Raw genomic sequence first — 26,298 nt, forward strand, 5'->3', positions numbered from 1 at the left:
GGTCGTTTGACCCCAGTGCTCTTCCTGCTGTGGCAGGGGGTCGGACTAGATGATCTGCTCAGGTCCCTTCCGACCGTAGAAACTATGAAACTATGAAACCTTCTTCTTTGCCTGTCCTTCAGATCGTGTCATTCCTGGCTTCACCCTTCAGAACTCTCCAGTAGCTGCCTTATGTAATGCATCAACTTCAGGCTTCTTCTGTTGATCTTCATAGCTCTGTACCTCACTACTTTCCAGCAGCTCGGTTCCTCCAGGCAGCTCTGGGGTCCTCAGTGGTTTGGGGGCAGCGGGTGGCCTTGGGGGTCTGTGAGAAGGGCTGTCCCTCAGAAGGGTCCTCCTTGGGACTGCTGTGGTCTGGGAGGCATCACCGCTGAGGGCCTGCTGTAGTTGCCAAAGGGCCGTGGGGGACCAGAGGGGTCTGCCGTTGCTTGGGGTGCTCCACCGTCATCCGGGGGGCATTCTCAGGATTCGGGGTCCTCCACCAGGCCTTGCCTGTCCTCATGTTCACTCCTCCAAGTACAACAAATGGGTCAGCAACCTATGGCCCCACAAGGCAGATGCAGCCCATAAAGGTTCAATCCAGTCTGTGTTTTAGTAAGGGCACGCAAATCCCCAGCCATTTAATCTGGTCCAAGTTTTTCTAATGGCATAGTGATTGCCTCTGGCCACTACAGCCAATTGCTCCAGCTTGCCTGAAGTGCTGCTGTCCCTCACTGCAGTCTAAGATCAGTGGCAAAAGCAGCTGGAAGGAAATGGTGGGCTGCAGTGCTGATCCAGTCACAAGCTGTGGCCCACATGAGTAAAAGCCTGCAGGCAGCCTAAGCAGCCATTTAAATCGGGCAAATTACAGTAGCTGCTTGCTGGAGCCAACCGATTTTTCAATATTAAAAGTACCACTTAACTGAATTATGTGTGCTGGTTAATTCATGCAGGAATAGCATGGGCTCAGCTGCTCACAAATTACTAAGGCCAGTTACTTTGTTATTCACACTGTTTTAGGCATCTAATAGAAGCCTAACATTTGGCAGGCTGCAGTCATTTTTCTGGCTCAGAACAATACAGCAAACTGGTTGAATGGTGTCCACTGTGCATGTTGGGCAATTCTTGATTGCTAATTGAGCCTGCTATATGTAGCCTAAACTGTGCCATTTTCATGCCTTCTTCCATGCCTACTGTGTCCATGGAACTCTGTCTCTGAATAGCTCTATAAAGCTAGCAGTTTCTCCTCTTTTAAAGCTAAGATAGCTTCTGTGAAATTGGTGGGACTTCCAGTTATGCTAAGCCATGGTTAAACTAAAGCTCTAAGATTGAGCTTGGGAAGAACAGGCCTCTCTGACTGCTGAATGACCTGATAAGCACTGTAGAAAAAACACACTAATAAGCAGGGAAGTTGATACAAAAAAAAAGGAGTACGAGAAGCAAAATAAAATTAATAAGGACAGGTGTTGAGATAAGAGAAGAAATGAAGAGGTGAGCTTGCAAAAAGTTAATTAAAAATAGCTATTTTAGCAAAGGACAGATAAATATTGGTATGAAATAATTGTTTCTTTGTAGCAACCTAGGGGAGTGTAATTTACACATGGTGTTGCTATCATTGTCCCAGGAAATTCTTCTGAGTCCGGCGGATTACTAAAGAGACCGGGTAGTGTACTGTCAAAGTGACAATAACCCCCTCCATGCTTTTTGCCACTGAACATGAATTTAAGTCTTCCTTTCTGCATCACACCTAGACTTCAGGAGGCCACTTGCTAGCACTGAGACCACAGAGACCCAAGCAGCCTGAACGCTGAGAATGACAACAGGCAAGAGACAACCCAAACTCACACCTCAGAACAATATCATCTACCAAAAAAATCAGTTACTTGTAATAATGAATACAGTAAAGCAGAGATGGCAAACTCATCCATCCCCACAGACTGGATGGGTGGTGTGCAGCCAGTCTGTAGGCCCATTCCCTTTCCCTGTCCCCCAGCATACTTGATCCGGTGGCTGCTCCATCCAGTCTGGGACCTGAGCTGCACGTGGTGTGGATTATGGGTGGCCGGAACAGATGCCACATATGGGATAGTCTGGCCAGAGTGGCACTCACGCTGCATGCAGTGGACACCACAGCCAGACTGCACCACAGGTGGTTCACCCCAGCAGTTCTGGTACTGTGCCAAATGTGCACACTCCAGCAAGTCTAGGACCCACATTGCACGCAGCATCTATGAGCATCATGTGCAGCATGGGTCCTGGACTGGCTAGAGCAACTGCCGTGTGCAGCATGCGTCCCAGAGTGGGTGCCACGTGTGGTGCCATCTTGCCAGGATAACTACCTCATGCATCATGGCTGGTGCTCCAACTGGATTGTGCCGCTTGCAGCATGGGTCTCAGACCAGTGGAGTAGCCACTAGATCAGGGATGCTGGGGAAGGGGGAGGGGTCCATTGGCCCAATCTGGCCTGCAGACTGGCACCACATCACAGGTGCATGCTGTGCCCTATGTGGGTTTAATTGGACCCAGAGGAAGCACTGGGGGCTGGATAGGGGTCTTCATGGATTGAGCTGTATGTTTGATACCCCTGCAATGAAGTATGGCTGACTTGTCACTACCACCTTATTTGTCAGTGCACTTAAGTCCCAGGCAGGAGTTGTACTGATTTATACACTTTAGATAATCAGTCACCTGTTTAAGCACAATTCATCATTTCCAAAAGATATATGCGTAGAAAATCACTATAGCAATTTATATTGATGATTCATCAATTTTAAAAATGTATAGTAGAGCCTGGATCATTTGTATCCAGGCGATTCACAACCCACTCAGTTTGCAATGTGGTTGCTGAATTCAAGAGAAGCAGTACAAATGATTTCATTTCAGAGGGTGGTACTCTTTGTCTCTTGATGTAATATGCAGAATAAAGTTAGGTAATAATGACTATGAATGACTAATTATCTCACAAAAAGTTGGAAATATGGCCAAATATGATTATTAGTTGCTCATGGATAATTTAGTCATTGCTATTCATCCTCTTGGAGTGACTACTTAGCCATATTTTACTGTAGATTTCTGAATACTTGATCCTAAATGTGTATTTATTCTATAATAATACCATAACAGATACATTCACTAACTACCATCTGGTCTTTTCTTTCTGCTGTCTGGCTACTGTTACATATCTAAAAGTGCCTGAATGATTTATTTTTTCAACTACCTGTCCCCGATTATAGAATATACTAAAAAAAATCTGTTTGTGTGTAATAGCAAATGAAACAATTAAGCAGAATTAATACAAATTCCTGTTTTTGTCACACAATATCTGCATATGTTATGAACAGTTAATGACCATTATTTTTGTGTGTTTTTCTACAGATCGTTCCCGAGAAGCATTGGAGCAGTTAGTTGGACCAAACAAAATCAAGCAAGTGACATGGACTGTGTATTGATTTAGTGTAAGGGTCACAGATGGTATAGCTTTTTCAGGAAATTACCTCTTCTGGGGAACAGATTATATTCTGGTGACTGGTACTTTCTCTCACCAGATTGCTTCATTCTCTCTCTCTCCACTAGAGGTCTCTGTTACCATCCAAGTGATTTCAGGTCCCAGGCTCCTGTATCAATGCCTTGTTATTTGGTATTTTCTTTAATTAAAGCACCATCTTTCTTTACATCACAAGATGGATCATATTTCATTAAAAAGACACTTTGAAATTAATATTTATATTAGGAAAAATGCCTTGGAGCCTCAGGCAAAGGCCAGACTCCACTGTACAAACGTGATGCAGTCCCTGCCCTAAAGAGCTTACAATCTAAGTGCTTCCCTCCAGATACTTAGGCTGCCTATACACATGCTCAGGGGTGTCAGGGAGTGTTTTAATTAGAGCGGTTCCCAGAGAGCCACTCTAATTAATTAAAATGGCTCACCATCATGTGCATTAAGCCTCCGCAGGTTTAAAAATGGCCACAGGATGCTTTATCTAAACCTCATTTGACAAGGTTTAGATAAAGTGCCCCAGCAGCTGTTTTAAACATGTGGAGGCTTATAAACATGACGGTGAGGCCACGCTGGAGAGTACTCATTAGAATGTAGAACAGGCTCAATCAGTCTGCTCTGGCATGTTCTAATTAGAACGTGAGCCAGCATGTGTCTAGGCAGCCTTTATGTCTACATACATGAGGAGTTCCCTCATAAGTTAATAGCATTACTCACAAGCATAAAATATCTGCTTTTTTACAGGATCAGAACCAAAGTTTATGACAAAATACAGCAGATAGTGCAGGTAAAGAAAGGGGGAAGTAATAGAAAAACACACATGGCCTTCATAATGACAGCTAGTTTCAGTTCATCACTTTCTCAACTATTATATTCCTGTTTTTATTGGTAGGTGTTATTCATGCTGTTGCTTTTCACTTTGTTTAACCACCATACACTTACCTGGATTTTTAGGCAAGAATCTTGTGGGGGAGATCTTTTATTGACCAACTACATGGCTGACATAAACAAAGGCAAGATTTTGGGTATCGTGGTACCCTTCCACAGGCCTCTGGATTTTTATAAGCCCAAAAACATAGCCCGTGAGCAGATAAATACCACGAGAATTTTAAGATAGCTTAAACTTAAGTATAATAGTGATGACTTAATGAGATCTCTGAATATCAGCAGATAGCCAGTTCTTTTAGCTTTTATCAGCATTCATTTATGGAAGTGCTGAGATGGAAAGATAGGCCCATCCCAGTTCTGAGGTGTAACTGAACAGAAGAATTGGAACCTGGATTTAGTATTGTCTTTGACTCTCTGCCACCCCCACATCAGTCTAAATCAGCACAGTGTGTGTTCCACAGTATGTAATTTAGTTGAACCTCAGGCCCCCTGAAAAATCTATACAGTCATTAAGATATTGTTTGACCTTGAATTTCTAAAAATACATGTAACTCCAGGAATTTTAATTTTCAGTGTTATTGGTTTAGGATTACCTTATCACATGGTCCCTCAGGGTCTTCTGATGTTTTGCAATTGTTATGCTGATTTCTGTCCCCTGTGGTCTATTAGAGTGTATGTGTTCTTGTGTATGTTCAGTGGGTATGTATTAAACTTTACCTAGCAAATGGTGGTAATTCTGTGCTATACAGAGGGTATTTGAATGCCCTGCATTACTATTCTGCTTTAGGAATATCTATATTTAAATTGGGTGGCCAGGAATTCTGTAGAATTTGTGACTATTGACAATATTTAAGTTTAGGTAACACTAAGGAGCAGATTTACTTTTTAAAAGCCAGCATTGTAACAACCCAGATTTATGTTAAGCTGTTCACTCCACCATAAGTAAAAATAGTCTTCTATCTATCTTTTCAGAACTCTGGTTAAACAAAGTAAAGGTAAACCTCTAAACAAAATGAGACATTAAAATGTGTTGCACCTCACAAACATGTATAGCTTGTTGCAGTGTCAACACTTATCTCCACTCCTGTGTTAGTTACACAGGTTATAGAAAATAATGTTCAGGCAGGTTTACCGAATGATGTGTACATTTTTGAGCTAGGTTGCTTAAAGCTGTATTCCTCCAAATCAGTGCTACGGCCTTATCTAGAGTGATGACTTGCTTTAATTGCAACCACAGGTAAAACTGCATTAGTGCAATTTAATATTGCAGGCAGGCAGAGCTGCAGTTTGCTCTAATGCAGCAAAACCAGTGTTAGCAACTGGGGCAACTGCCTTGTCTAAACAAAGAAAGTTTCAGTCAGCATTAAGGCCCCTGTCGCTTAAACACCTAAAAGATCCATTAAGCATTCTGCTTCTAGCCTACAGGTAACTTACTACCCTGGCACGCTGAAATCCTGTTATTAGTTCAGGCCAGTTACTCCCTAAGCTATTGAGGCTGGTGCACAGTAGACGTACTTTACACTGCACCTCTGCTGAACCCTCTCCACTGATTAAAATGCAGCACTGACAGGCTCAAGATGTTTAGTCAATAAGGCACAAGCATCTGTGGTTGCATAAACCAGGGTGCCCAAAAGAAAAAAACAGCTACAGTGTAACTATTGCAAGAACGCTGCTTCACCTGCCCCTGAGCCAGAGTGGAAAGATGTACTATAGTACCCTAAGGATGGACAGCATAAAGTATAAGGCAGCCAAAAATGGGAGTTCCTCATAGCTCTAACAAAGAAGCAGTGATTTGCAGGGAAGGGAAAATGTATTTGTTCCTAGTGCCACAGAAATGCTGTTAACTTTTCTGGATTTGATTTGGAATTGTACACTACTCTTTCTTCTGCTAACTGAGTTGTATGTCATGCTGAAGGGTGATACAGCTTACATTCACCTTTGAATTTTGCATGCAGCTGTTTTGTTGTCTGTTAACCACTTCTAGAATATTCGACTTAGTGGGATATTCTCAACTTGTTTTATACATAAATGCCTACACACTGAGATGAACAAATCTCCTTGAATGACATCTCCCTGTCCTTAGGGTTCTTCTTTGAAAGCTTGATGTGTCATTTGCATTTTCATCTCTGGAGCTTGATTCTGATCTCATGAGGATTTGTTTTGAGGGGTTTTTTATTTTGGGGGTGTTTTTTGCAGTGTAACTCCACTGCCTTCAGGAATGATTCTTTATTTAAAATCAGGCTTCTTGTGTTTGCAAATGTAAGGTGGAATGGAAAAATAGCATACTAGTATGCACCATATGAAGATGTAGTTAATTCTTCATGTTATATAGTACTTCTAGTTATTGTCCCTGTTGTATATTGTTGAGTAACACACTGTGAAGATGAGCACTGCATGTATGTATTTGTGAGTATTTATGTGTTGTTTTGAAAATCAAAACCAGTAAATCTTTAAACTGGACTGAGTTGGCAAGTTTATGTCTGTAAGCTACTCTGACTCCACTCAAAAGGCTTCTCTCGTACACCTACACACACTTTCAGCCCTCTTTTTAAACTGTCATTTGTAGTTACTATTTGGAAGCTTGAAATTGAAACCTTTTTCCTCTTTCAGCTATAAATCCTTCATGGCCTTGCCTAGTGGGGCAGGGGGTTGGACTCGATGATCTTCTGAGGTCCTTTCCAGCCCTAATGTCTATGAAATCATCATAGAGTTGCTCATTAGAGCTGGGCTGCTTTGAAAATTCCCTTTCAAGTTGGTATGTCAGCAAATACTTCCCAATAGGTCAGGTTGCTTCCTTGCAAACTGTCGAGAAGCTACAGCTGTCAAGGAGAAAAGCATGGTTGTAGACCTGCCACTTCATCTTTGGCCAAAAGTTTCTTTAGGTTTTCCAGGGGAAAAGATTTCCTGGGAAAAAAATATTATGCCTAAGACCACTTTATTGCAGAATAACTGAAGAGTTAATTTCAAAGACAAAAACAGTTTACCATCAATCCTAAAACATAGTAGACCAGTCTTTCTACCTTGACCCTAGCCTGAAAAAAAGATAGCACTGAGGCATTCTGCAGTAATATTAAAATGCTTAGTAAAAGGACCAAATCATTCTTACTCCGGTACATTCGGCCTAGGGACAGGGAGACGGAAAGAATTTTATGTCCAATTAGATATGAAATTGCATAATTGAAATTATTAATGATTTCTGTTATCTTAGCAGGAAAGAGTCCCAGTCACAGACTAGGACCCTGCTGCTGTGGTACTGTACAAACACCGAACAAATATATGGTGCCTGCCCAAACAACTTACAGTCTGAGTACAAAGAGGAAATAAACCTCACAGGAACTGTAGGCATACTGCTGGATTGACTTCTATCTTAGGCCAAAATAACCTAAGCATGGGCAAAGGAAATTTGTGAAGCAGCCACATAGACAAGAATACTTATCTTCACCGGCCACACACAATTGGATTCTGATCAGTTTTGGAAAGCTGTAGTGAAACCGCTATTCTGCTTGACTATACACTGGATTTCTATGGCTCCTCACAGACATTAAAAAAAAAAGGGGTATTTTAAACTCAGTGTGCTCCTGCACCAAGCCAAGCACGTGTCCAGAAGAGGTGGTGCATTAGTTGGATCTAGCTCGCCTGACATCTGTATAAATCAAGCGCTTTAATGGGCTTTTGTAGTGCTTTTATCGAATAGCTGATTGAATCAACTTCAGCTAAAAGTACCAAAAAAGCCCCGCTAAAGTGCCCAATCTATATAGATGCTGCAGAGCCGAGCTGAAGTAACGCACTGATCCTTCTGGTAAAGTGTGATTTTTCTTGTTCTTTTTTTTTTTAATGTCTGCAAGTAGCCTATTATCCTAGCTGCTCTCTGACGCAGCTCCTCCCTCTAACTCTTTTGTTTTATTACATCCTAAGCAGAAAGGTCAGTGAAACGGCTGTCTCAAGGGAAAAAAGAAATTACCTGTAATCTTTTTTTCTCTGTGACAGATACCCATCAACCCTGCCCTTCCTGTGTATTCAGAGGATATGGACAAAGAAGTTTGTTTTTCAAAATCCACATGAATTAGCCTCTAATCATATTACTGTTTAGTTCACAATCAGTTCAGTTTATTAATCAGATTAGTCATTTTAGCTCTGGCCAAATGAAGAAGTGAGTTCAGGACCATGCAATGTTCTTGACTGACAGTCCTGGCTGCCTCAGCAGATTCAAGGAAGGTACCAGGATACAGACATATAGTTTGGAATGAGATGGGAAGAAAAGTCTGATTAGTTACATGGACAGTCACAAGGAGATATAAAGAATAAGAGGAGGATACATTTGGACTTCCCCAGGTCAGTCCAGGTTCTCCCCAACTATATAATGACCTAACAAACTCACATGTTCAGTTTTAAGAAGCCTAATGTTGATTTTTTCAGTGTATGTGAATAAGAAACACACATGAGAGTAGCGTGCCTACCTACAAGACAAATAAAGTTTTACAGTGGAAATCTTAAGAAATATTAAATGACATGTTTTGTGACAAAGAGGCTAGTACATTTATCATATAAGCAAAATGATGGATCTAAAACTGCCTTTGGACGTGCACTTTGATGGAGGCCTGTGTGCATATCCCAGAGTGAAATTTACCTGCAAGCTTTTCCCCGAACTAGGGGACAAATCTTCCATTGTTCTAAGCTGAAGTAGTGGTAATGACTTCCATAGAACTAGACCAAGTTACATTAGCCAAGGATCTGGCTTATGTTCTTTCTTCACATTTTATAAATATAGAATACTCCCTCCCATAACCCCCCACCAAGTACAAGCTCTTTCCACCTTTAGCAGCCTTTGAAGAAACTGTGAGTCAAGGCTGGTAACTCCAGACAATGCTTGATGTTAATCCATTGTTCTCCCGTCTAGTTGGCTCAGGAAGTGAATATTCTATTACTTTGTGCAGCTGACGGTGAATGCTGTGGCCTGTGAACTGAGGCCTCCCGGGGTCGCCGATCAGAACTTTAGTTCCATACATCTTGATGCACTTTCCCAACCAGTGATGCAGACAGTCAGCAAGATGTTCATCATAAAACATATCCCCTAACACAATGAGGTCCCACTTGTCCAGTGTTGTATCAGTGATGTTCTTAATTGCAATAGGAAAGGGATTCACATTGTTCAGTTCACAATTGATTACCATGGCCATTCCTGCAACTGAGAAAAAAATGATCGATAAGAATGAATTTAAAATGCTGTGCTTCAAACCCCTCTATATTAGTAAATTCTGAGGATTTTTCACAAGTCTTAGTTTGAATAATCTCTTTAAATATTAGTGCTATTCATATTATTTCTGCACCTTATGGTGGTAGCCTAGCACCCCACAGACACTGACACATATTGTCCCTGCAGCATTTCCATAAGGTAGGGAAGAAATGTATTCCCATTTTACAGATGAGAACTGAGGGACAGCACAGATTAAGTGACTTGTTTAAAGTCATGCAAGAAATTGAATTCAGATGTCCAACTCTCAGACCAGTGCTTTAACCATTAGGCAGCTTCTTTCTTTTTCAAAGAATAAGTAACTAACAATAAAAAAGTAGGTGGCATTTAGGAGAAAACAGGTGGTTTGAATCACTGTTAGCCAAATAGCAGCTGGAAAAATTCTGGCTAAAACATGTAAACACTTGGGCAAAGAAAAATTCTTGGTGCAACGTCACTGAAGTCAGTTATGCTAAGGATTAATCTGGCTCTCAAAGGGGCAACTCAGTATGATCCATTTAAAATAAATTTATAATAAAACTCTTGAGTCTTTTGTTCTAAAGTAAAAACAACTGAAAACAAAAGCCAAAGTTCACAGGTGGATGCCTTCAATTAGGTAGGTGTCTAGGTGTGCATATCTGGGAACATGAGGCTATAATCCATACTTCAGCACCAGAATCAAGTGCCTATAGAAGGGACTGGGATCTAAACATTCAGACATAGCTAAACTATGAACTGTTTCCTGCTTAGACTCTTAACTTTTAAATTCTCTACATCAAATTTAACTTTAACTTCTTGAGGGCTTAACTTTTCTTACAAATCAAAGGCAGTATAGTTCCGTTCGGTCTGTTTTAGAAACTGAAAAACAGTGCAGGAAATACTGGCAGCTGTAATAAGCAGAACTGACTTTTAAATACCATGATTAAAATAGGCAAGCTTGGCAGAAATGCCAAGGGATGATCAGGCATAGAATCCACCTACATATCCCCAGAGATGGCCTTCCAAAATGTTGCAAGGGACAATACAGAAAGAAGTCCGGTCTTCTATTCATGGCAATAAGACTTTTATGCAATGTGTGGCACCCTCTAGCCCTTAATGTTTGCAAATGGAGCACAACTGATCCTGCTGGAAACATAAGCATTACACACAACCATATATCTTTATAGCATTTTTCAACATGGAAACTTAATTTTTGCAACCATGTTAAAGGCAAACTATTCTTCATGCATACTTAATAACTTCCTTGTGCAGGACCTGGAAACAAGCATCTTACTAGGATCGATGTCATTAGCGAGGACATGGGATGCACCACTCATCACAGCAGCTATTGCTGTTGCTCCACATCCGCTCCCAAGATCTAATACAGATCCCATTCTGACAATATCCGGGTTATCTAAAATATATCTGAGTTAAGGAGGTAAATAGTTAAAATATCAAAAAGAAGGCTGGGCAAGTATCTATTTTCCATATGAAGTTTTCCAAGAAACTGTTTCATAGATGTAATAGTGCAGAGATTAATTCAAAAGATATCCAATACATGTAATTAATTGCACACCATCTGTCATACAGACACGTGTATGTGTGTGTGTGAGAGCATCAGAAGCCACCAGAGGGTGCACCAAGTGAGAGAAAACAAGCAACCAAAATGCTTTGTTTCAGTCAATCAGTCTCACTCTCTCAGTTGAATTAAAGTAATAAATGGATGACACCAGGAAAGTGGCTGTGAAATGTGCCACTAAAAGTAGGGAATAGGAAAGTTGTAGGTAATAAATAGTGATAAAGTTAAAACTGTTGGCTTGAGTACAGATGTTTTTAGAAGAAACTCTAGGCCTGCTGATATGCATGAGCCAGAGGCTTAAATGTGGACACCTCACCCTTGATTAGCTCCATCTGTGCCTGACTGCCGCATAAGGCTACAAGTGTAAAATCCCAGTCCCTCCGGTTCACTTGTCTGCTTCATGGCTTGCAGCCCCTCAGTTCTCCGACTGCTTCAAGGCCTTGTTTCTCCGCATCTGCATTTGCCTTGCCTCCAACTCTAACCCTCACCTTTGTCGGACTTCTCGGCTCTGACTCGTGACCTGAGCCCCAACCATTAGGACTGATTACTTAGGAGACAGGTCATTCATGCAAGTCTCACCACACATTTTATACAATAAAATGAAGCAATCATTTGGGGGTTTTTTTGAAGTCCTGTGTTGATGCTCTGCTGAAACAGCTTCTGATGAGTGACTGGGGAAATTATAAAGTAAACTAACGAGGGCCGGGGGGGGGGGGGAAGCCTCCTAATCCCCTGGGCAGTGAGTCATGTTTATTCTTGAATTGTAGGGGTTTTGGAGCAAACTGTCACATAAACTGCCATCACTTCAGAGAGGTTATGACCATTAACAACAGGCAGAAGTCCTATGCCAAGGGACTTCTTCATGCCTTCATGCTATTCTGCTGTTGGAAGGTGGACTTTACTACAATACAAGCAGTGAGAGTTTTCTGTCTATTGACTCCTCTGTGAAATCCGATGAAATATGAACTTTCATTTTTACCCAGGAGAACTTATACAATCTTCTCTCCAATGCCTGATGAAAGGTGTTTGTGCCCAAAAGCTTGGAATTACAGAAATTGTTTTGCAAAAATTTGTTGGTCTAATAAAAGATATCATGTCTACTATGAGGCCTGATTGCCTAACTCTCCTCACATACAGATGTGTGAGACTGACAAGGAGAATCTGTAGCTCTCAGGCCACCCAAAAAGGGCATGGGTGTTTATGTCAAAGCCTGGATACCCTGGAGTTGCTTGGCACCCTTCCCCAATAGCAGCATTGTCATCTCAGGAGCAACTACGATTGACAGATGGAGGGACTTCCATAGGAAGGGTGGAAGAACATGTCGCATGAATGTCTGGTTTCTCCTTTGCAAACCTTGTACTCTATTGGGGTTTGTCTGGACCCCCGCTCCTCCCTCAGCTGTGCAGGTGAAGAGAATGATCAGGCCCAGCACTTTTTTCTTTAAGTGCCCTGATTCCAACTGAGTGGTTCTCAAATTTCCTGTAATGGTCATGTGTACTTGAAAAGACAGTTGGAATCTAAATTCTACCCCAGTGTGGAAACAGGTCACATGCTGGCATTGGAGACAGTTGTCTGCCACGCTAGCTTAATAAGGCATCTCAGGTTACACTGTGCTGGGTAGTTTGCAAAGGAGAGTTCTCATGTAGTGATGGAAAGTAATTGCAGAAAGAACAAGAAGTTGTGGCAGCAGCATATTTTTCATGTGTTATCAGGTTTTCAAATAGTGCAACTAATTTCTGAAATTCCCAATTAATTCAAAACAGCAAAATAAATAATACTAAGAATCTGCTGGTGGGATTCCAGAAAATTAATTAGCATTGCTACCTAAACATTTGGGCAAAGGAGGAACCATCTGATAATGAAATGTGGAGATTCAATTAACTGGAAGACCTCATTGAATTGTGTTATCTTTAGCAGCCTTTTAACTCTGCTAAATGTCAGACTAATCATAATTTAGCTGAAAGTCCCATTTCTTCCCATTTAAAAAAAGCATTCACTTTCACTTCCTTGCAGACTGTGGGACCAAAAAAAAAAGAAAGAAAAAGAAAACCCCCCTCATCTCAACAGAAAATTACTCACGACTTTCTGCTGTTTAGAGATGAAAACTTTCTGTGTGAGAAAAAGAATACCAGCCAGTCCCTGAGAATAAGTAACAGCAAATGCATCTTGACATTATACTTCCAAACCAAAACATGGCATACCTTTTGGTAAAGGACTTCTAAGTCAGTGGTCTCCAAAGTGGGGTGCATGCACCCCAGGGGGTGCGCAAGACGATCCATTGGGATGCAGGAAAAAAATATTAGAACTTCTATTTATACAAATATACATATATTGGGGGTGCATGCTCAAAAATTTTTTACTGATGGGGTGCACAAATATACATATATTGGGGGCACGTGCTCAAAAATTTTTTACCGATAGGGGTGCGCGATCAAAAAAGTTTGGAGACCACTGCTGTAGATGACTAGAAGACTGTAAAGTAGATTAAAGAATCTGGTCCAGTTTTCTTCTATAAAAGACACAGAAACCACAGATAGCCTGACATCCCATAGCGGACTAAGCTAGCAGTCATTGTACTCTGTACCTGGATAGGGCTTGGCCTCCTGGCCAATAGATTGCCCAGAAGGGATCAGCAAAAGGCCACAAGTCGGCTCTTTCCTTCCAGAATCGGCAGCGAGGTGTCAGAAGCCGCAGTCTTATCTCTGGCGTGAGGTTTCCGCTGCTGATGACTTCAGTGTTCTCCTCCAGAAATGCTCTCACCTCAGGATCCAGGAAGTTTCCTGGTGTCCTGTAGTGGAAATGTCTCCCAAGCTGAGAGGTGCTTCTGCTGCTGGTCCCTGAAGTTTTTGTGAGGCTTTCCCTACTGCCAAAGCGTATAAACCACCTCCAGCAACAGATTGCCATGTCTCTCCCGTTGGTAAAATCCTTCCCAAGTTGAACTTAAAACTATATAGCAAAGGTTTCTTCCATGGTGTTCAGGATGGGATGGAATCTGAAACAGACTCACAAAGCTGTTTCTTTATGTAGCCCTGGATGGCAGTTCTTGAAAACAGGAGAACAATATAATATAAATGGTAATAGCAATTATTTCAAGAGCTGTAGGAATAGGCAACCAGATGAGGGCCAGAAACTTCCTTATAGCATCAAATTTGTGCCTTTTTTCCCCATGTATTTTCAGTTGTGCTTTATAGTTCCAGCTAAGGCAAACCTTCCAAATATAATTACCACTGTGTAAAATAACAGGAATTTGGGGGGTTTTTTCTTTCAGCTGGGAAATACAGTTTAAGTGAGGAAGCATTGCTCTAGTTCAGTTGTGACAGATTAAAAAAAGAGAAAAAACCCAGTGGGCTAAACCACGCTTCTGCTGAAACCTAGGGATAAAATCTTATCTTTACTTCCATAGGACTAAGACTGCTCCCCTGCCCCTCCAAATCCATACACCCACATGAGTTTAAATTACACCACCAGTATTATTGCTGTGTGTGCCAGCTAGGGGTAGATTCCCTATTTTCTTTACATCCTGGACACCAGGTAGTTATACCAAATAAATGAATGGTGGGCCCAAATCTGAGGCCCAGTCTACACTTCAAACTGTAGATGTGTTTGGGATGGGGCAGGGAGGGTAAAGTTAGATGAGGTGTGAGTTTTGACAAGCATAGCTCATAGCTGTGCCAGCAAAAGCCTCGAGTATCCAAATTTTTCCTCATCAGATTTATTTTGCTTAGACAGTGGTGGGCTGGCATCAGTGATAGTGATAAAAGCACAGTTTTGCTGCCACAACCAGGACCCCAGGAGTGCCCTGCTGGTACAATATACCAACATGGCTCTACTAGCAGCACCTTCCAAACGCACATCTGGCTTAAGGCTCTCTTACCCATCACCCTTTCTGCAGCAGGTCCTGCCATAGGGAAAGAGAGAGGCAAAAGACACAGTAAGCAAGAAAAATGGGCATTACATTGTACCCGCAGGTTGGAGACTGCAAATCCCTACTCTTAAAACTTAAAACATCCACATCAAACAGCTTTAGAGGTGAATATTACTCTCTCAGTGGTAATCTGTTCTCTGTTAGCTTTGAATCCTGCAAATCTATGAGGGGCAATAGTTGTTATTCAGGAAATGAGCCATTAAAGCCATCAAGTCCCACACAGGATTCCATGGAGAAGCAATCTCAGTGGAAGAACTAACAGGGCTGAAAGTTAAATTGAGGGGTTTTAGCATTTCCTTCCGTTCACAGCCATTGCAGGGGCCATCGAGGGCAGCACACAATGTCAATATGCGGGTCACAAATGCTCAGTTAAGTGACAGAAATGTTAATGGTGTTATGGCTGCTTTCAATTTTTTAAAAATATTTAAATTGAGATATAATTTATTCTCCAGTCAAGTATCGTGCAAAGGGACAAGCTCTCAAAAGAGAGACTTTATGGGGGGAAGGGGGTGGGGAGGGGGGGCAGTGAGTCAAAGCATAGTGCCCAAGCTGGTGGATGATCGGCTAAATAGAACAAAGTTTACCAGCTTGGACCCTGCATTTCACCATGACACCACTGAGCCATGACACCACTGATCCTATGAGGCACCTTGACCAGACCGGGCCATGGTAAGAGGGAGCTGATGATATCGCCAACTCCATAACCTTTGGTAACTTGAGCTTCCTATTCTGGATACTGCCCACAAGTACCTGCTCTTACCTCCTCCCTTGTGTCTTCAAGAAAGCAGAATCAGACTTCAAAAAAATCACTCCAACTCAGTTCCATCAATTTTCTTCTTTTCCTCCAAAAGGCCAGCTTCAGACAACATTTACCACTGGGAGAGCAGTACTAGAATACTATGCCTACATCTGGTGTCTACATTTTGGAAAGTACTTTGAAAAACCTGAAAAGGGTGCAGAAAAGAGCTACAAAGTGTATTCAAGGGCTGGAGAAAATACTTCAGTGTGTGGGAGACTTTAACAGCTCAGTCATGATTAGCTTATCAGAGAGAAGATTGAGATGTGACTTGATTAGTGTGTAAGTACCTTCCTAGGGAGACTATACGAGATATTAAAGGGTTCTGTAATCTAGCTGAGAAAGGCAAAACACAAAGCAAGAAACTGAAGTCTGTCAAATACCCCTAACACACAGAAGCAAATCTTGGGCAGAGAGAATGATTCACTGCTGGCACAAACGACCAAGGGTGTTTATATATGTGGTCCAGGGTGGAGAAAGGGGGGCACTTTAACTAGAGCAGAGCAGCTCTAATAAAGCGCCTGGAGCATCTTGTGTCAGCATCCTCGCACTGAAAAATGGCGGTAGAGGCACTTTAACTGAAGCTGGAATGAGCTTTAGTTAAAGGGCCGTGCCACCATTTTTCAGCACAGGGACACTAATACATGAGATGCTGGATGCTGCTGGAGCGCGGTAATTTCCATGCATAATTACCACGATTGAGTCTGCACCAACGCACTGTAATTACAGTGCATCAGAGCAGCCTCACTGCACGTGTGTAGGCACCCCAAGAAAAGTAGCAGGATCTATCTTTTGGAGCCTTTGGACCAAGCTTGGATGTCTTTGTGGGAGAGGTGTCAAGCACAAGTTACTGGAGTCCATAGGGGGTAGCGAGGTGAAAGGGAAGTGGGCAGTCATATGCAGGAAGTTGGACTGGCTGCTGTAATGGCCTTGAACTGTTTTTTCAGTGAAAGAGAAGAAAATAGTATTTTCAGATAGTTTCACTTGGCCTTAAGCAACACTTGTATCTCACTGGTGGTTTCATCCCCTCTCCTGTCCAGGTGGCTGAGGTTCTCCTAACTTAAGAGAAGGCGGGGGGGAGGGGTGGAAGAAAAGCAGCTTTTTTTAAAGCAAGCAATGAGACTATAAAAGTGACGGCAAGACACAGAAGAAACTGCATTCCTCTCACTCTCTCTCTGGTTTTTGTTTTGTTTTTTTGCAGTCTGGATTTCAAGTTAACTCTGTCTCTTTAGAAAAAAGCTACTTTAAAAATTGTGGGTTTGTTTTGTCGTCTTTTTTCAAGGGTTATTAAACCCACTATTGCAAGGAAGGGCACAGAGGTAGCTCTGCCCCTTCCCAACCTCTCTTGCAAACCAGGTCTGCCTGGGCTAATGGTGCAGGGCCAGCACAGCTTTGTAAGCATGACACAGCACTCCCGCCTCCTTTGGCTGCAGGCACCGACAGGCTTGTCAAAGCTGCCTGCACGCAGCCAAAGCACAGAGGGGCAGCCACAGTATCCAGCCTATTCAGGGCGGGGTTTTAATGTAAACCTACCTCCGTGATCATAGTGGTGGGCCCTCACTTTGCAGCTGGGGATGGCAGGGGGAGAAGGCTGCTGTGCAAAGCAGGGTGCCTTTGATTGCCAGGAACTTGCACAGTGAGATCACTGAGCTGGTCCCTCCCTGCTCTTAAAGGAGCAGCTTAAGAGAGAGCCTGGTTAGCCTGAAGGCATTCTCAAGCATGGTGCCATGGTGCCCTAGGGTGCCTTGAGCTCCTTACAAGGGTGCTGCAGGGTTGCCAGGCAGTGTTAGCTCTGTGTAGCTTGCAAACATGATTCACAAGAGAAACCCAGTGATTTCCCATAGGAATTCGTCATTGGAGTCTGGCTGAATTCTTTGCAGCAGGAAAACTACTCTATTTTTATTTAGGCACAAAAAATGGAGAAAGAAAATACAGAGAACATTGGAACATTCGGACAAAACCAGATCTTACCTGGTGGAAGGGCAACTCCATTAAAATGCCGATAAGAAAAGTACTTGACAAGTTTTCATTATCTCAGCATAGACCCTCGCTTATCAGCATGGACAATATGATTTTTCAGGCCAAATCATCCAGACCAGCTCCAAGATGGAACTGTCAGAAGGCGGTTTCACAGAAGTACCAAAGCCTGACCATCAAGAGAGCAAACCAATTAGAGGATCCATCAGAAACCAACAACTGATCAAGGCTACACTACATTTACAAGCCGCCTAATTGAAATACCCAAACTCTGTATATCTAGAAGCTATAAAAGTCATTATATGCCATGATGAGATGAGCATTATGAACAGCTCTTTAGCATCATCAAGCAATGCAATGGCCCTGCGACTGTAAAAAGAACTATAGAGCAGCTGGCTACTACACTGAACAACATCAAAAAGGAGAAATGGCTGCTACCATAGAAGGAATGCATATTACCTATCCAAGCAGACAAGCTTAGTGCATTCTTAACCATCTTAGACGCAAAGACACCAAAAAGAACATTGCCTTGTGTCAGCAAACTACATCATGTGCAACAACAGCAAGTACAGTAACCCAACCAAGCAATATGCAGAAATAATTAAACATCTGACTTGTGAACAACTTAAATCACCCAACATTGACCTTAATTTAACCTCATCTCTGACAATGACTTCTGACATAGTTATTAAAGCAATTAAGACTGTCAGGACTGCTGACCACATAAGATAATCCCAGAATTCATTACCAAGCTTGGAACCACAATGAAAATATGGCTTCAAAAATTCATGTATAAATATCTAAAAAGTAACAGACTTTCAAAGCTGATGTCATTGCTATCCTGCAACCCAATAAACCACCGGAGGATCCAAAGAGCTAACGACCAATCTTATTAGTCTGTATTACATACGTAGCAGCACACCTTTGGGTGCTTGCCACTTTAAGAGCCTGAACACACTGCGAGGCAGCCTGCAGGTGACTGGAGAGCCAATCAGTTGGTCACATGAGAGCCAGCAGGCTGCCTGATTGGAGCAGGGCTGCAGCGCCTCAGCATAAGAGCAGGCCCTGAGGGGCAGAGCCAGCAGTTGTTGTTAGGACGCTGCTGGGGTAACATCACCAGCTTGAGATGGGCTGCTCCCAGGTACACCTGGAGGTTCAGGGTAGGAACTATGGGGGAAAAGTAGGTTCCTAAGGACCCAGAGGAGGGAGTCCCAAGCCCTAGAGAGAAGGCTTTGGGCCTAGGGAGAGCAAGGCCCAGCCTAGGAAGGGGCTTATAGCTTGTGGGCCTGTGCAGGGGCTAGGCAAGCCCCTGATTAGAACTGAGAGTGGTAGGCCAGGGGCTAAGGTGAGCCTAGTGGAGTGAAGGGTAGCCTTGTACAGCATCTCTGGGGCTCTAGACAAGCCCAAAAAGAGATGGCTGTTTATAGTGGGGCCCAGAGGGGGACCCCTGTGGAATAAGAGGGTCAGCTGTTACTGCACTGAGGCCAGGGTATCCTGACTGGTCCAGGCTGGGACCAGGGCCCAAGTGCCCGAAGGGCAAGCATGCCCACAGTGAGGGGCAGGCCAGGGCTGTGGAGAGCTATCTGTCACCCCAACTGGCCTGGAGGTGGGGCCAGAGCCTTGGATGGGAGGGACATCATGGCCAAAGGGAAGAAAGGCTCAGCTGGCCAGAAGGCTGTGATGAAGGAGACTGAAGCACAGCCTCTGAATGGGAGGCATCCAATGAGGGGTCTGGAGACTTGGGGCCAGATGAGAATAAGTCAGCAGATAGAAACTGCACTAGAGGACCCAGGAGAGAGAGCAGCCCAAGTACAACATATAGGAGCCCAAGGAAAATAAGACCAGGGCTGGTAGGCCTGCATTGATCCTGGGGGAGTGACCTAAAACTACACCCTGCTGGGGTTGGATGGTGTCGTGGGGCTGCTTATGGCAAGGCAGTTTCCAGGAAATGGAAAGGGAAGGACAAGTATGGAGCACCAGAAAGCCTCAGCAGCTGCTGCCTTGTGGGTACCCCATGGGGGGGAAAGGCTAGGGGAGCACACCCCAACAGAAAAGCACAGGGGCCTGAACCACTGAGTTAGGCCTGAGGCAGGGCCCAGGCCCATTCAATGGGTCCTGAGGCAAGGTCCAGGCACAACAATGGACACCTGAGGCCTGAGTGGGCCATAGGCCGAGTTGAGGTAGGTCAACAGATTCTTGAAGCCCAAAGGGGCATAAGGCCCAGAAGCCCCAGTGAGGGGGCAGAATTACTATGGCTGGTGGCCATGTGGAGTAGGGCCTTAGGGGGCCTCAAGCACTGCATGTGGGCTAACCAGGGTAGCCAGAGTTGAGGCCTCAGTGAGGGGACATGTGGCCAATGTAAGTCTTCAGACGGCTGAAGCCAAGTTTGGACCAGTAGCCTAGCACAGCCCAGCAATGGGGCTGAGGAGAGTTAGGAGTAATCTGGATGCCATCTATGAGGCATGGGACATGGTAAAGGTTGGAGCTGTGTATGGTGCCCTTGGCATCAGGATAGTAAATGGGCAGCCTCCCACCTAGAAACATCTATTTATTGTACAACAAATGCATGGAAGGAGAGTTAGGTGGGCAGACTGCCCTAGACAGGTGGGCAGGCCAATACTGTGACTGGCCTCAGGATGGCCCTGTACCCATTTGGCCTCATGGAGGCACTCTTTTGCTTCTTTGGAGCATGTACCTGGTGCTGGCTGCAAGGTGTGTTCCGGCGGCCTTGACATTGGGTCACGGTCACCCCGAAGGAGGCCCTGATACTTTCCTGCCATGACTTGGTCTTTTCCTTCAGTGTTGGGGCTCCTTCTTGTCACTCTTTGTGGACCAGACACTGCCCTTAGTGGGCGTTCTTGGAGCTCCACCTCCCCTACACCCCGGCCATGCACCAACCCTCAGGACGGCCCTATGTTGGATCGCCGGCTTGCCCTTCTGATGTCTTCATCTGCCTCCTCTTCTCCTCACTCGTCACCGAGCCTCTTGCTGTGCAAGACAACCATGAGACATCAGACTGTCCCAGCCAAAGTGCCGGGTCTTCCTTCACTACGCTGCTACCTGCTGTGCTGTTCGGGCTCCTCCTGGCCTGTGGAGGCTGCCCTTGGCCCCTCTCCCTGCTTCAGGGCCCTGCAAAAATAATTTAAGAAGGAAGAAAAAGGAACAGTTGGGGTGTGGGGCCTCAGCCCACCACACTCATAGGTCCAGTATCCGTGGCTCCAAGGTCCCTCAATGCTGTCCTCCTTGCCCCGCCACCCTGCCAGGCCAGCATGATGCCTCCTTCAATAAATCCTGGACCCCTCTGTCAGGTCCCTGTCCATATCCTTCCTGAGCTGCCAGCATGGCCTGTGTGCAGCCCGGGGAGCAGCCTTGCCTTTGGATCCCGGTGATGCTGCCCTTCTTTCCATTTCCCTACAGTCAGCTTTTAAATCAGATGGGCGGTGATTTTTGATGATGTTATCGGCTGGCACCATTCCCAGCCAGCAATAAAAATGGCTGATGAAGCACACGGGCAGTTCATCTTGGCACAGCTCATCCAGCTCAATTTTTCCTAAAAAAGGTAAGTATGCCCTGCCTTCATGGCTTTTCTCTTTCTTCTCTAGGCGGGTCGACACTGCCTCAGGTCCTGCCACAGAAGGATGCTCCAGGGCCTCTGCTTGTCTCTCCCTGGAACAGCCCCCCGTCACAACATACAAACTCATAGAGTTCATAATCATGAATAGAATATCATAGAATCATAGAAATTAAGGGCTGGAAGGGACCTCGAAAAATCATCAAGCCCAACCCCCCTGCTCTGGGCAGGAATACTGCTGAGATCAAATGATCCCAGGAAGGTGTCTGTCCAGTCTCCTCTTGAAGACTTCCAAGGTTGGGGCTGCACCACTTCTTGGGAAGTCCATTCCAGATTCTGTTCACCCTTATCATAAAGAAGTTCTTCGTTACATCCAACCTGAAACCATCCTTGAACAGTTTATGGCCATTGTTCTTTGTCCTCCCCTGGGGTGCTTTAGCAAACAGTTTTTCTCCCAGTTCCTGATATTCACCCCTTACATATTTATAGACAGCCACTAAGTCCCCCCTCAATCTTCTCTTCTCCAGGCTGAACAGTCCCATATCCATTATAAGGATTGTCCTTCAGGCCCTTCTCTGGACCCTTTCAAGATTCTCTATGTCTGTTTTGAAATGTGGTGCCCAGAACTGGACACAGTACTCCAGCTGGGGTCTCACCAGCGCCAAGTAGAGAAAAAATACAGAGTGTCTTTGATCATCAGCTCCCAAAAGAGCAAACTGGCTTTTGGAAGAAGCGGTGTACCACTCACCAAGTTACATTACTTACATCTGACATAGAAAATGGATTTGAAAGGAGGCAGAAAATAGGCATGGTTTTTATCGATCTTACAGCCACCTATGACACTGTATGTCACTGTTAGCAAATAAAAACCTAGGATTCCGGATTAGCCCAGGGTTTGACACAACACCTTGTTCAATGAGTGACAGGAAGGCTTTATTTACTACAAGTACTCAGAATCAAGTCAAGTGAGCCCAAACCAAATCAAAGTCCAGTAATTAGCTATAAGGTGATGATTTCTCACCAAACAGGCAATAAAGAGGTGGTCTGTTTCTCTTCAACTTTTTAAATAAGTTGGGCGCATTAGCAACTGGTGTCAGAAAGATTTCTCACTCTTGAAACACGCATGCAGCTTGCTATTTTACTGCCTTTTTATACCCTTAGTTCAGCATCTTCAAAGCATTCTTGTAGTTGTGTAAATCAAGAGAAAGTCCCAAGCAGTAATTGACAGGAAAATCCAGTTAATCAAACTGCTCATTATTGGTTATCAGAAACTTCTAATTTGAATGAGTTACCTTCTTCAGTGACAAGAGGTTATCCAGCTTGGAACATATCAAGAAACTGATTAACAACCAGGAAAAACATACATGTCCTTGGAAAACAAGGTAAATCATGAGAGAAGAACAAAAACAAAACTAAATCAGGAGGAGACACCTATCACATATGGAAAATGCCTCTTCCTGCACATAAATACGAGTTAATCACAAAAATAAATATTTACCATACTAATTAATCAAGGATAGATATTTCACATGATTACACACCAGACAACTAGGAGCCTGCCTGAAATCATCCTGAATATAACAAGATAAGCTAGAAAGATACCTCAGTATTTCTTCTCAGATGGCCCAGCCATGAACTCGCACCCTCTTGCATTATGCAGTTAGCATCAGTATTCTGTATTTTAACTTTTGTGAGTAGGCCTGAGCTTACCATGAGTTTCAGAGTCATCAGTCACCAAGGCCTCAAATATAAACTGCACTCTCTGGTACCTGACCACAAGATATGCACTTTCATCATGAACATAATCTCCAGCGGATCATTAAAACTACCAGCCAAGGAGAAAAAACAGACTATGAACTCTGAAGAGTAGTGTCCCCCAAGTCTTCAGTGCCAGCACTAATATTTTCCAATGCATATACCTCAGACTTCATACATACAACATCTAAGTGATACATGTACAATGATGATGTTGCCATAGTATCCCAAGGAATAGATATGACAGAACTAGAAGCGATACTGAGTACTGACATGGAAATCATTGCTGACTATCTCAACAAGTGACACTTAAAGTTGAGTTTCACTAAATTGGTATCATCACTTTTCCACCTGGACAATTGTCAAACCAAAAGCACACTTAATATCAGAGTTGGCAACAAAATCCTTCTCTATGAGCATAGCCCAAACTACCTAGGAGTCACATCTGTAAACATCATCTATAAACATCACATTTAGAAGGTCAACAGGAAAATCTCTGCATGGCTAGCTGCCTTAAGTTAAGCATGACATGGGATGCTAACTTCAAAGTGCTCAAAACCACTGCGCTTGCAATGTTTTATGCCCCAGGAGAATATTGTGTTCCTGTATGGTCCAGAAGTTGTCACAGTAAAAAGCTCAAGTGCACAGGGACTCATAACAGGAGGTATAACTTACACACACACAGATGTACTCCCTGTACTCTCAGCCATTATACCAAGTGATATAAGATAGTGGATCCCAACCTTTTTTATACTGTGGACCAGCAAACTCATTAAACGAATTTTGGCAGACCGGGTATAGAAGCAATCTAATTTACATATTTAAATTCAATTTTTACGTAGGGAAGATTGTACTGGCACCAGGGGACCCTGTAGGGGAGGGGGCTGCACAGGCAGTGGCCTGGGGGACCCAGCTGGGGCTGCCCAGGAAGAAGGGACTCCACTGCCTTCCATAGGAGCAAGCAGCGGAGCCGCCTCCCCGCTCTCCACCTCAGACATTTCCCTGCCCACATCCACCCACTCCCAGCCACGGGCAGGGGTGGAGGGGTCCTGCCCAGCCCAGCATGGGCCCCAGTACCTGCTGTGTGGGTAGCACCTTGCTGGGTGCAGCCATGGTGGCAGGAGCAGGACAGGGGGCACAGAGCCAGCTGCCTCCCCTGTGGGGCTGCCCCGCTGCCCAGCTTTAACCTGGGTGGACAGATGACCCAGCAGCCAGCCCTGTGTGTCCTCGTACCAGGCTGTGGCCTGGTGGTTGGGAACCTCTGATATAAGAAGACAGACCCTAATATCATTACTGGCAATAGTAACAAGAGATGATGAAAATCACCTGCTCCATCAGCTGTTATCTAAGGAACCGAACAGATGGAGGCTTAAGTGGCTTAAAAATCATGAACTATTTATATACGAAGCCCACAAACTCCTGGAGTGTAAAAATGCCCACAGTGTTTTATACCAACACCAAATGAGTCCTCCATTGGGCACAACCTTGACAGAGAAGTGAAGGTCAAGCTGAACAGACTGAAGACAGACACTTCAAAACAAACTTCACAAGATGAACATCTTGGACAGCGCCCTATGTGAATGCAGTGCCCAGCAAACAGCACAGCACTTAATTGAAAGCTGCAATATTGACAAAGGTCCAGATGGGACAGATAGTATCCACACATTGAGTAATAATACCAGACAGTGGCTCATAGATTTGGAAGTTGATAACTGATGCCATATGAAAGAGAGAAAGGCACAAAAATAGGAGTGAAAGCTAAGAGCTGGCATGTTCCTATGGGAGTCTTGAGCCTCTCTGGGGGTGTCTTCAGTCTGAAGAGGTTGAGAACTGCTCAACTCACCGAATCAGAGAAGAATAGTGTATGCTTTCCTAAGGAGCAGGCTTATTTTATCGCATGCCCAAAGTAAGCCAGTTGCTCATCAAAATTATACCATGCATTTCTGATTTAGTCGAGTCTAGAACAGGTGGGAAAAATACGGCCTGAGGGCCAGATCTGGCCTCTGACTGGCTGGATCTGGCCTGCTGCTGCCCCTGTAATGCTCTACATGGAGCCAAGCCCCACTTGTACCTGCTAGGGCAGCCTGCAATGTGATTCCACCAGCACCCATTGCCCTGGACCCTGGCTAGTGTGCAGCTTCTGGTGGGGCTGCTCCCAGTGTGGCTGCAGCCAGCTGGATGCTGCTCTGCTCCTCTCACCTCCAGTGAGAGCCACCGGGCTAAAGCTTCCCTCTGCCCACCTAGAGCAGTGCAGCAGGGGCAGCAGTGGGAGGAGGAGCTGCTGCTGGAGGCAAGGGGAGCAGAGGAACAGCCCCACCAGAAGCTGCATGCACTAGCCGGGGCTCCCCTCACCTCCAGCTGTGCAGACTGCCCCTGCCCCTGCCCCTGCCCCTGCCCCTGCCATGCTGCTCCGGGTGGGCAGAGTGGAAGCTTCAGCCAGGCGGCTCCAGCCCAGCACGTGGAGAGCTCCCAGACACTTTCCACCCACTCTACCTGCATGCAGGTGGCTGCTCATCACACTGAGCAGGAGGAGCAGGTGGAAAGTAACCGGGAGCTGGAGTCAGAGCTGCACATGCTGGGCAGAAGCCCTCTAGCTAAAGTTCCCCCCTCCCTCCCCTCACCTGCCCAGAGTGCCACAGAAGGGCCAGGGCCAGGGCCAGGGCCAGGGCCAGGAGCTGCAGCTGGAGGTGAGGGGAGCAGAACAGCCCCACCAGCTTGGGCTCCAGCCAGTCACGCAGCCTCCAGTGGAGGTGTTCCCAGTGCAGCTGCAGCTGACTGGGTGCTGCTGTGCTCCCCTTGCTTCCCGGTGACAATGCGAGCCCAGCCAGTTGCAGCCACACTGGGAACAACCTCACCAGAAGCTGTGCACTGGCTGGGGCTGGCAGATGTGGGCATCAGCATGGCATAGCCTGCCCTGGACAGGGCTTGGCCCCATGCAGAGCACCATGGGGGCAGCCACCGACCAGGCAAGCTCTGCTGCACATGCCCCTGCCTCCCCCTCCTCCCCGTCCCCCTGGCTCGCTCCTAGGCAGCCCCCCCCACCACATGTGTACAGGCCTCCTCCACAAACACTCCCTGCCACCGCCTTCTTCCCACAGGACAAGGCATGCAGGGAGTGGATCA

At 44.8% G+C, this 26,298-nt stretch overlaps 2 protein-coding genes and 1 long non-coding RNA gene across 4 annotated transcripts in view; 2 read left to right on the forward strand and 1 right to left on the reverse strand.

Annotated features, from left to right (window-relative positions):
* The window catches only part of AMN1 (antagonist of mitotic exit network 1 homolog), a 62,417-nt gene extending 58,762 nt beyond the window's left edge, over positions 1-3,655 (forward strand). Inside the window, exon 7 of the mRNA XM_019515828.1 lies at positions 3,355-3,655. Coding sequence (XP_019371373.1) covers positions 3,355-3,428 — 74 coding nt within the window. The 3' untranslated portion in view covers positions 3,429-3,655. The remainder of the gene's footprint in view (positions 1-3,354) is intronic.
* A 605-nt stretch (positions 3,656-4,260) lies between these two features.
* Positions 4,261-18,721, reverse strand: ETFBKMT (electron transfer flavoprotein beta subunit lysine methyltransferase). Of its 2 annotated transcripts, none has more exons than XM_019515476.1 (4): positions 17,406-18,721; positions 13,736-14,193; positions 10,867-10,997; positions 4,261-9,548 (listed from the first exon to the last, which is right to left on the reverse strand). In XM_019515476.1, exons 2-4 carry the CDS (start codon positions 14,053-14,055, stop codon positions 9,205-9,207), a joined length of 795 nt encoding a protein of 264 aa, XP_019371021.1. In that variant the 5' UTR covers positions 14,056-14,193; positions 17,406-18,721; the 3' UTR covers positions 4,261-9,204. The 2 variants fall into 2 exon arrangements, with proteins under 2 accessions (XP_019371021.1, XP_019371022.1); XM_019515477.1 differs by lacking the exon at positions 17,406-18,721 and adding an exon at positions 15,837-16,354.
* On the forward strand, positions 12,590-13,672 carry LOC109296203. The gene is made up of 2 exons (XR_002096922.1): positions 12,590-13,373; positions 13,612-13,672. It is a non-coding gene; the product is annotated as an uncharacterized LOC109296203 (long non-coding RNA).
* Positions 18,722-26,298: the final 7,577 nt, after the last annotated feature.

This window comes from Gavialis gangeticus, unplaced genomic scaffold (genome assembly GCF_001723915.1).
Source record: "Gavialis gangeticus isolate Ggan-Ray unplaced genomic scaffold, GavGan_comp1, whole genome shotgun sequence".
NCBI lineage: Eukaryota > Metazoa > Chordata > Crocodylia > Gavialidae > Gavialis > Gavialis gangeticus.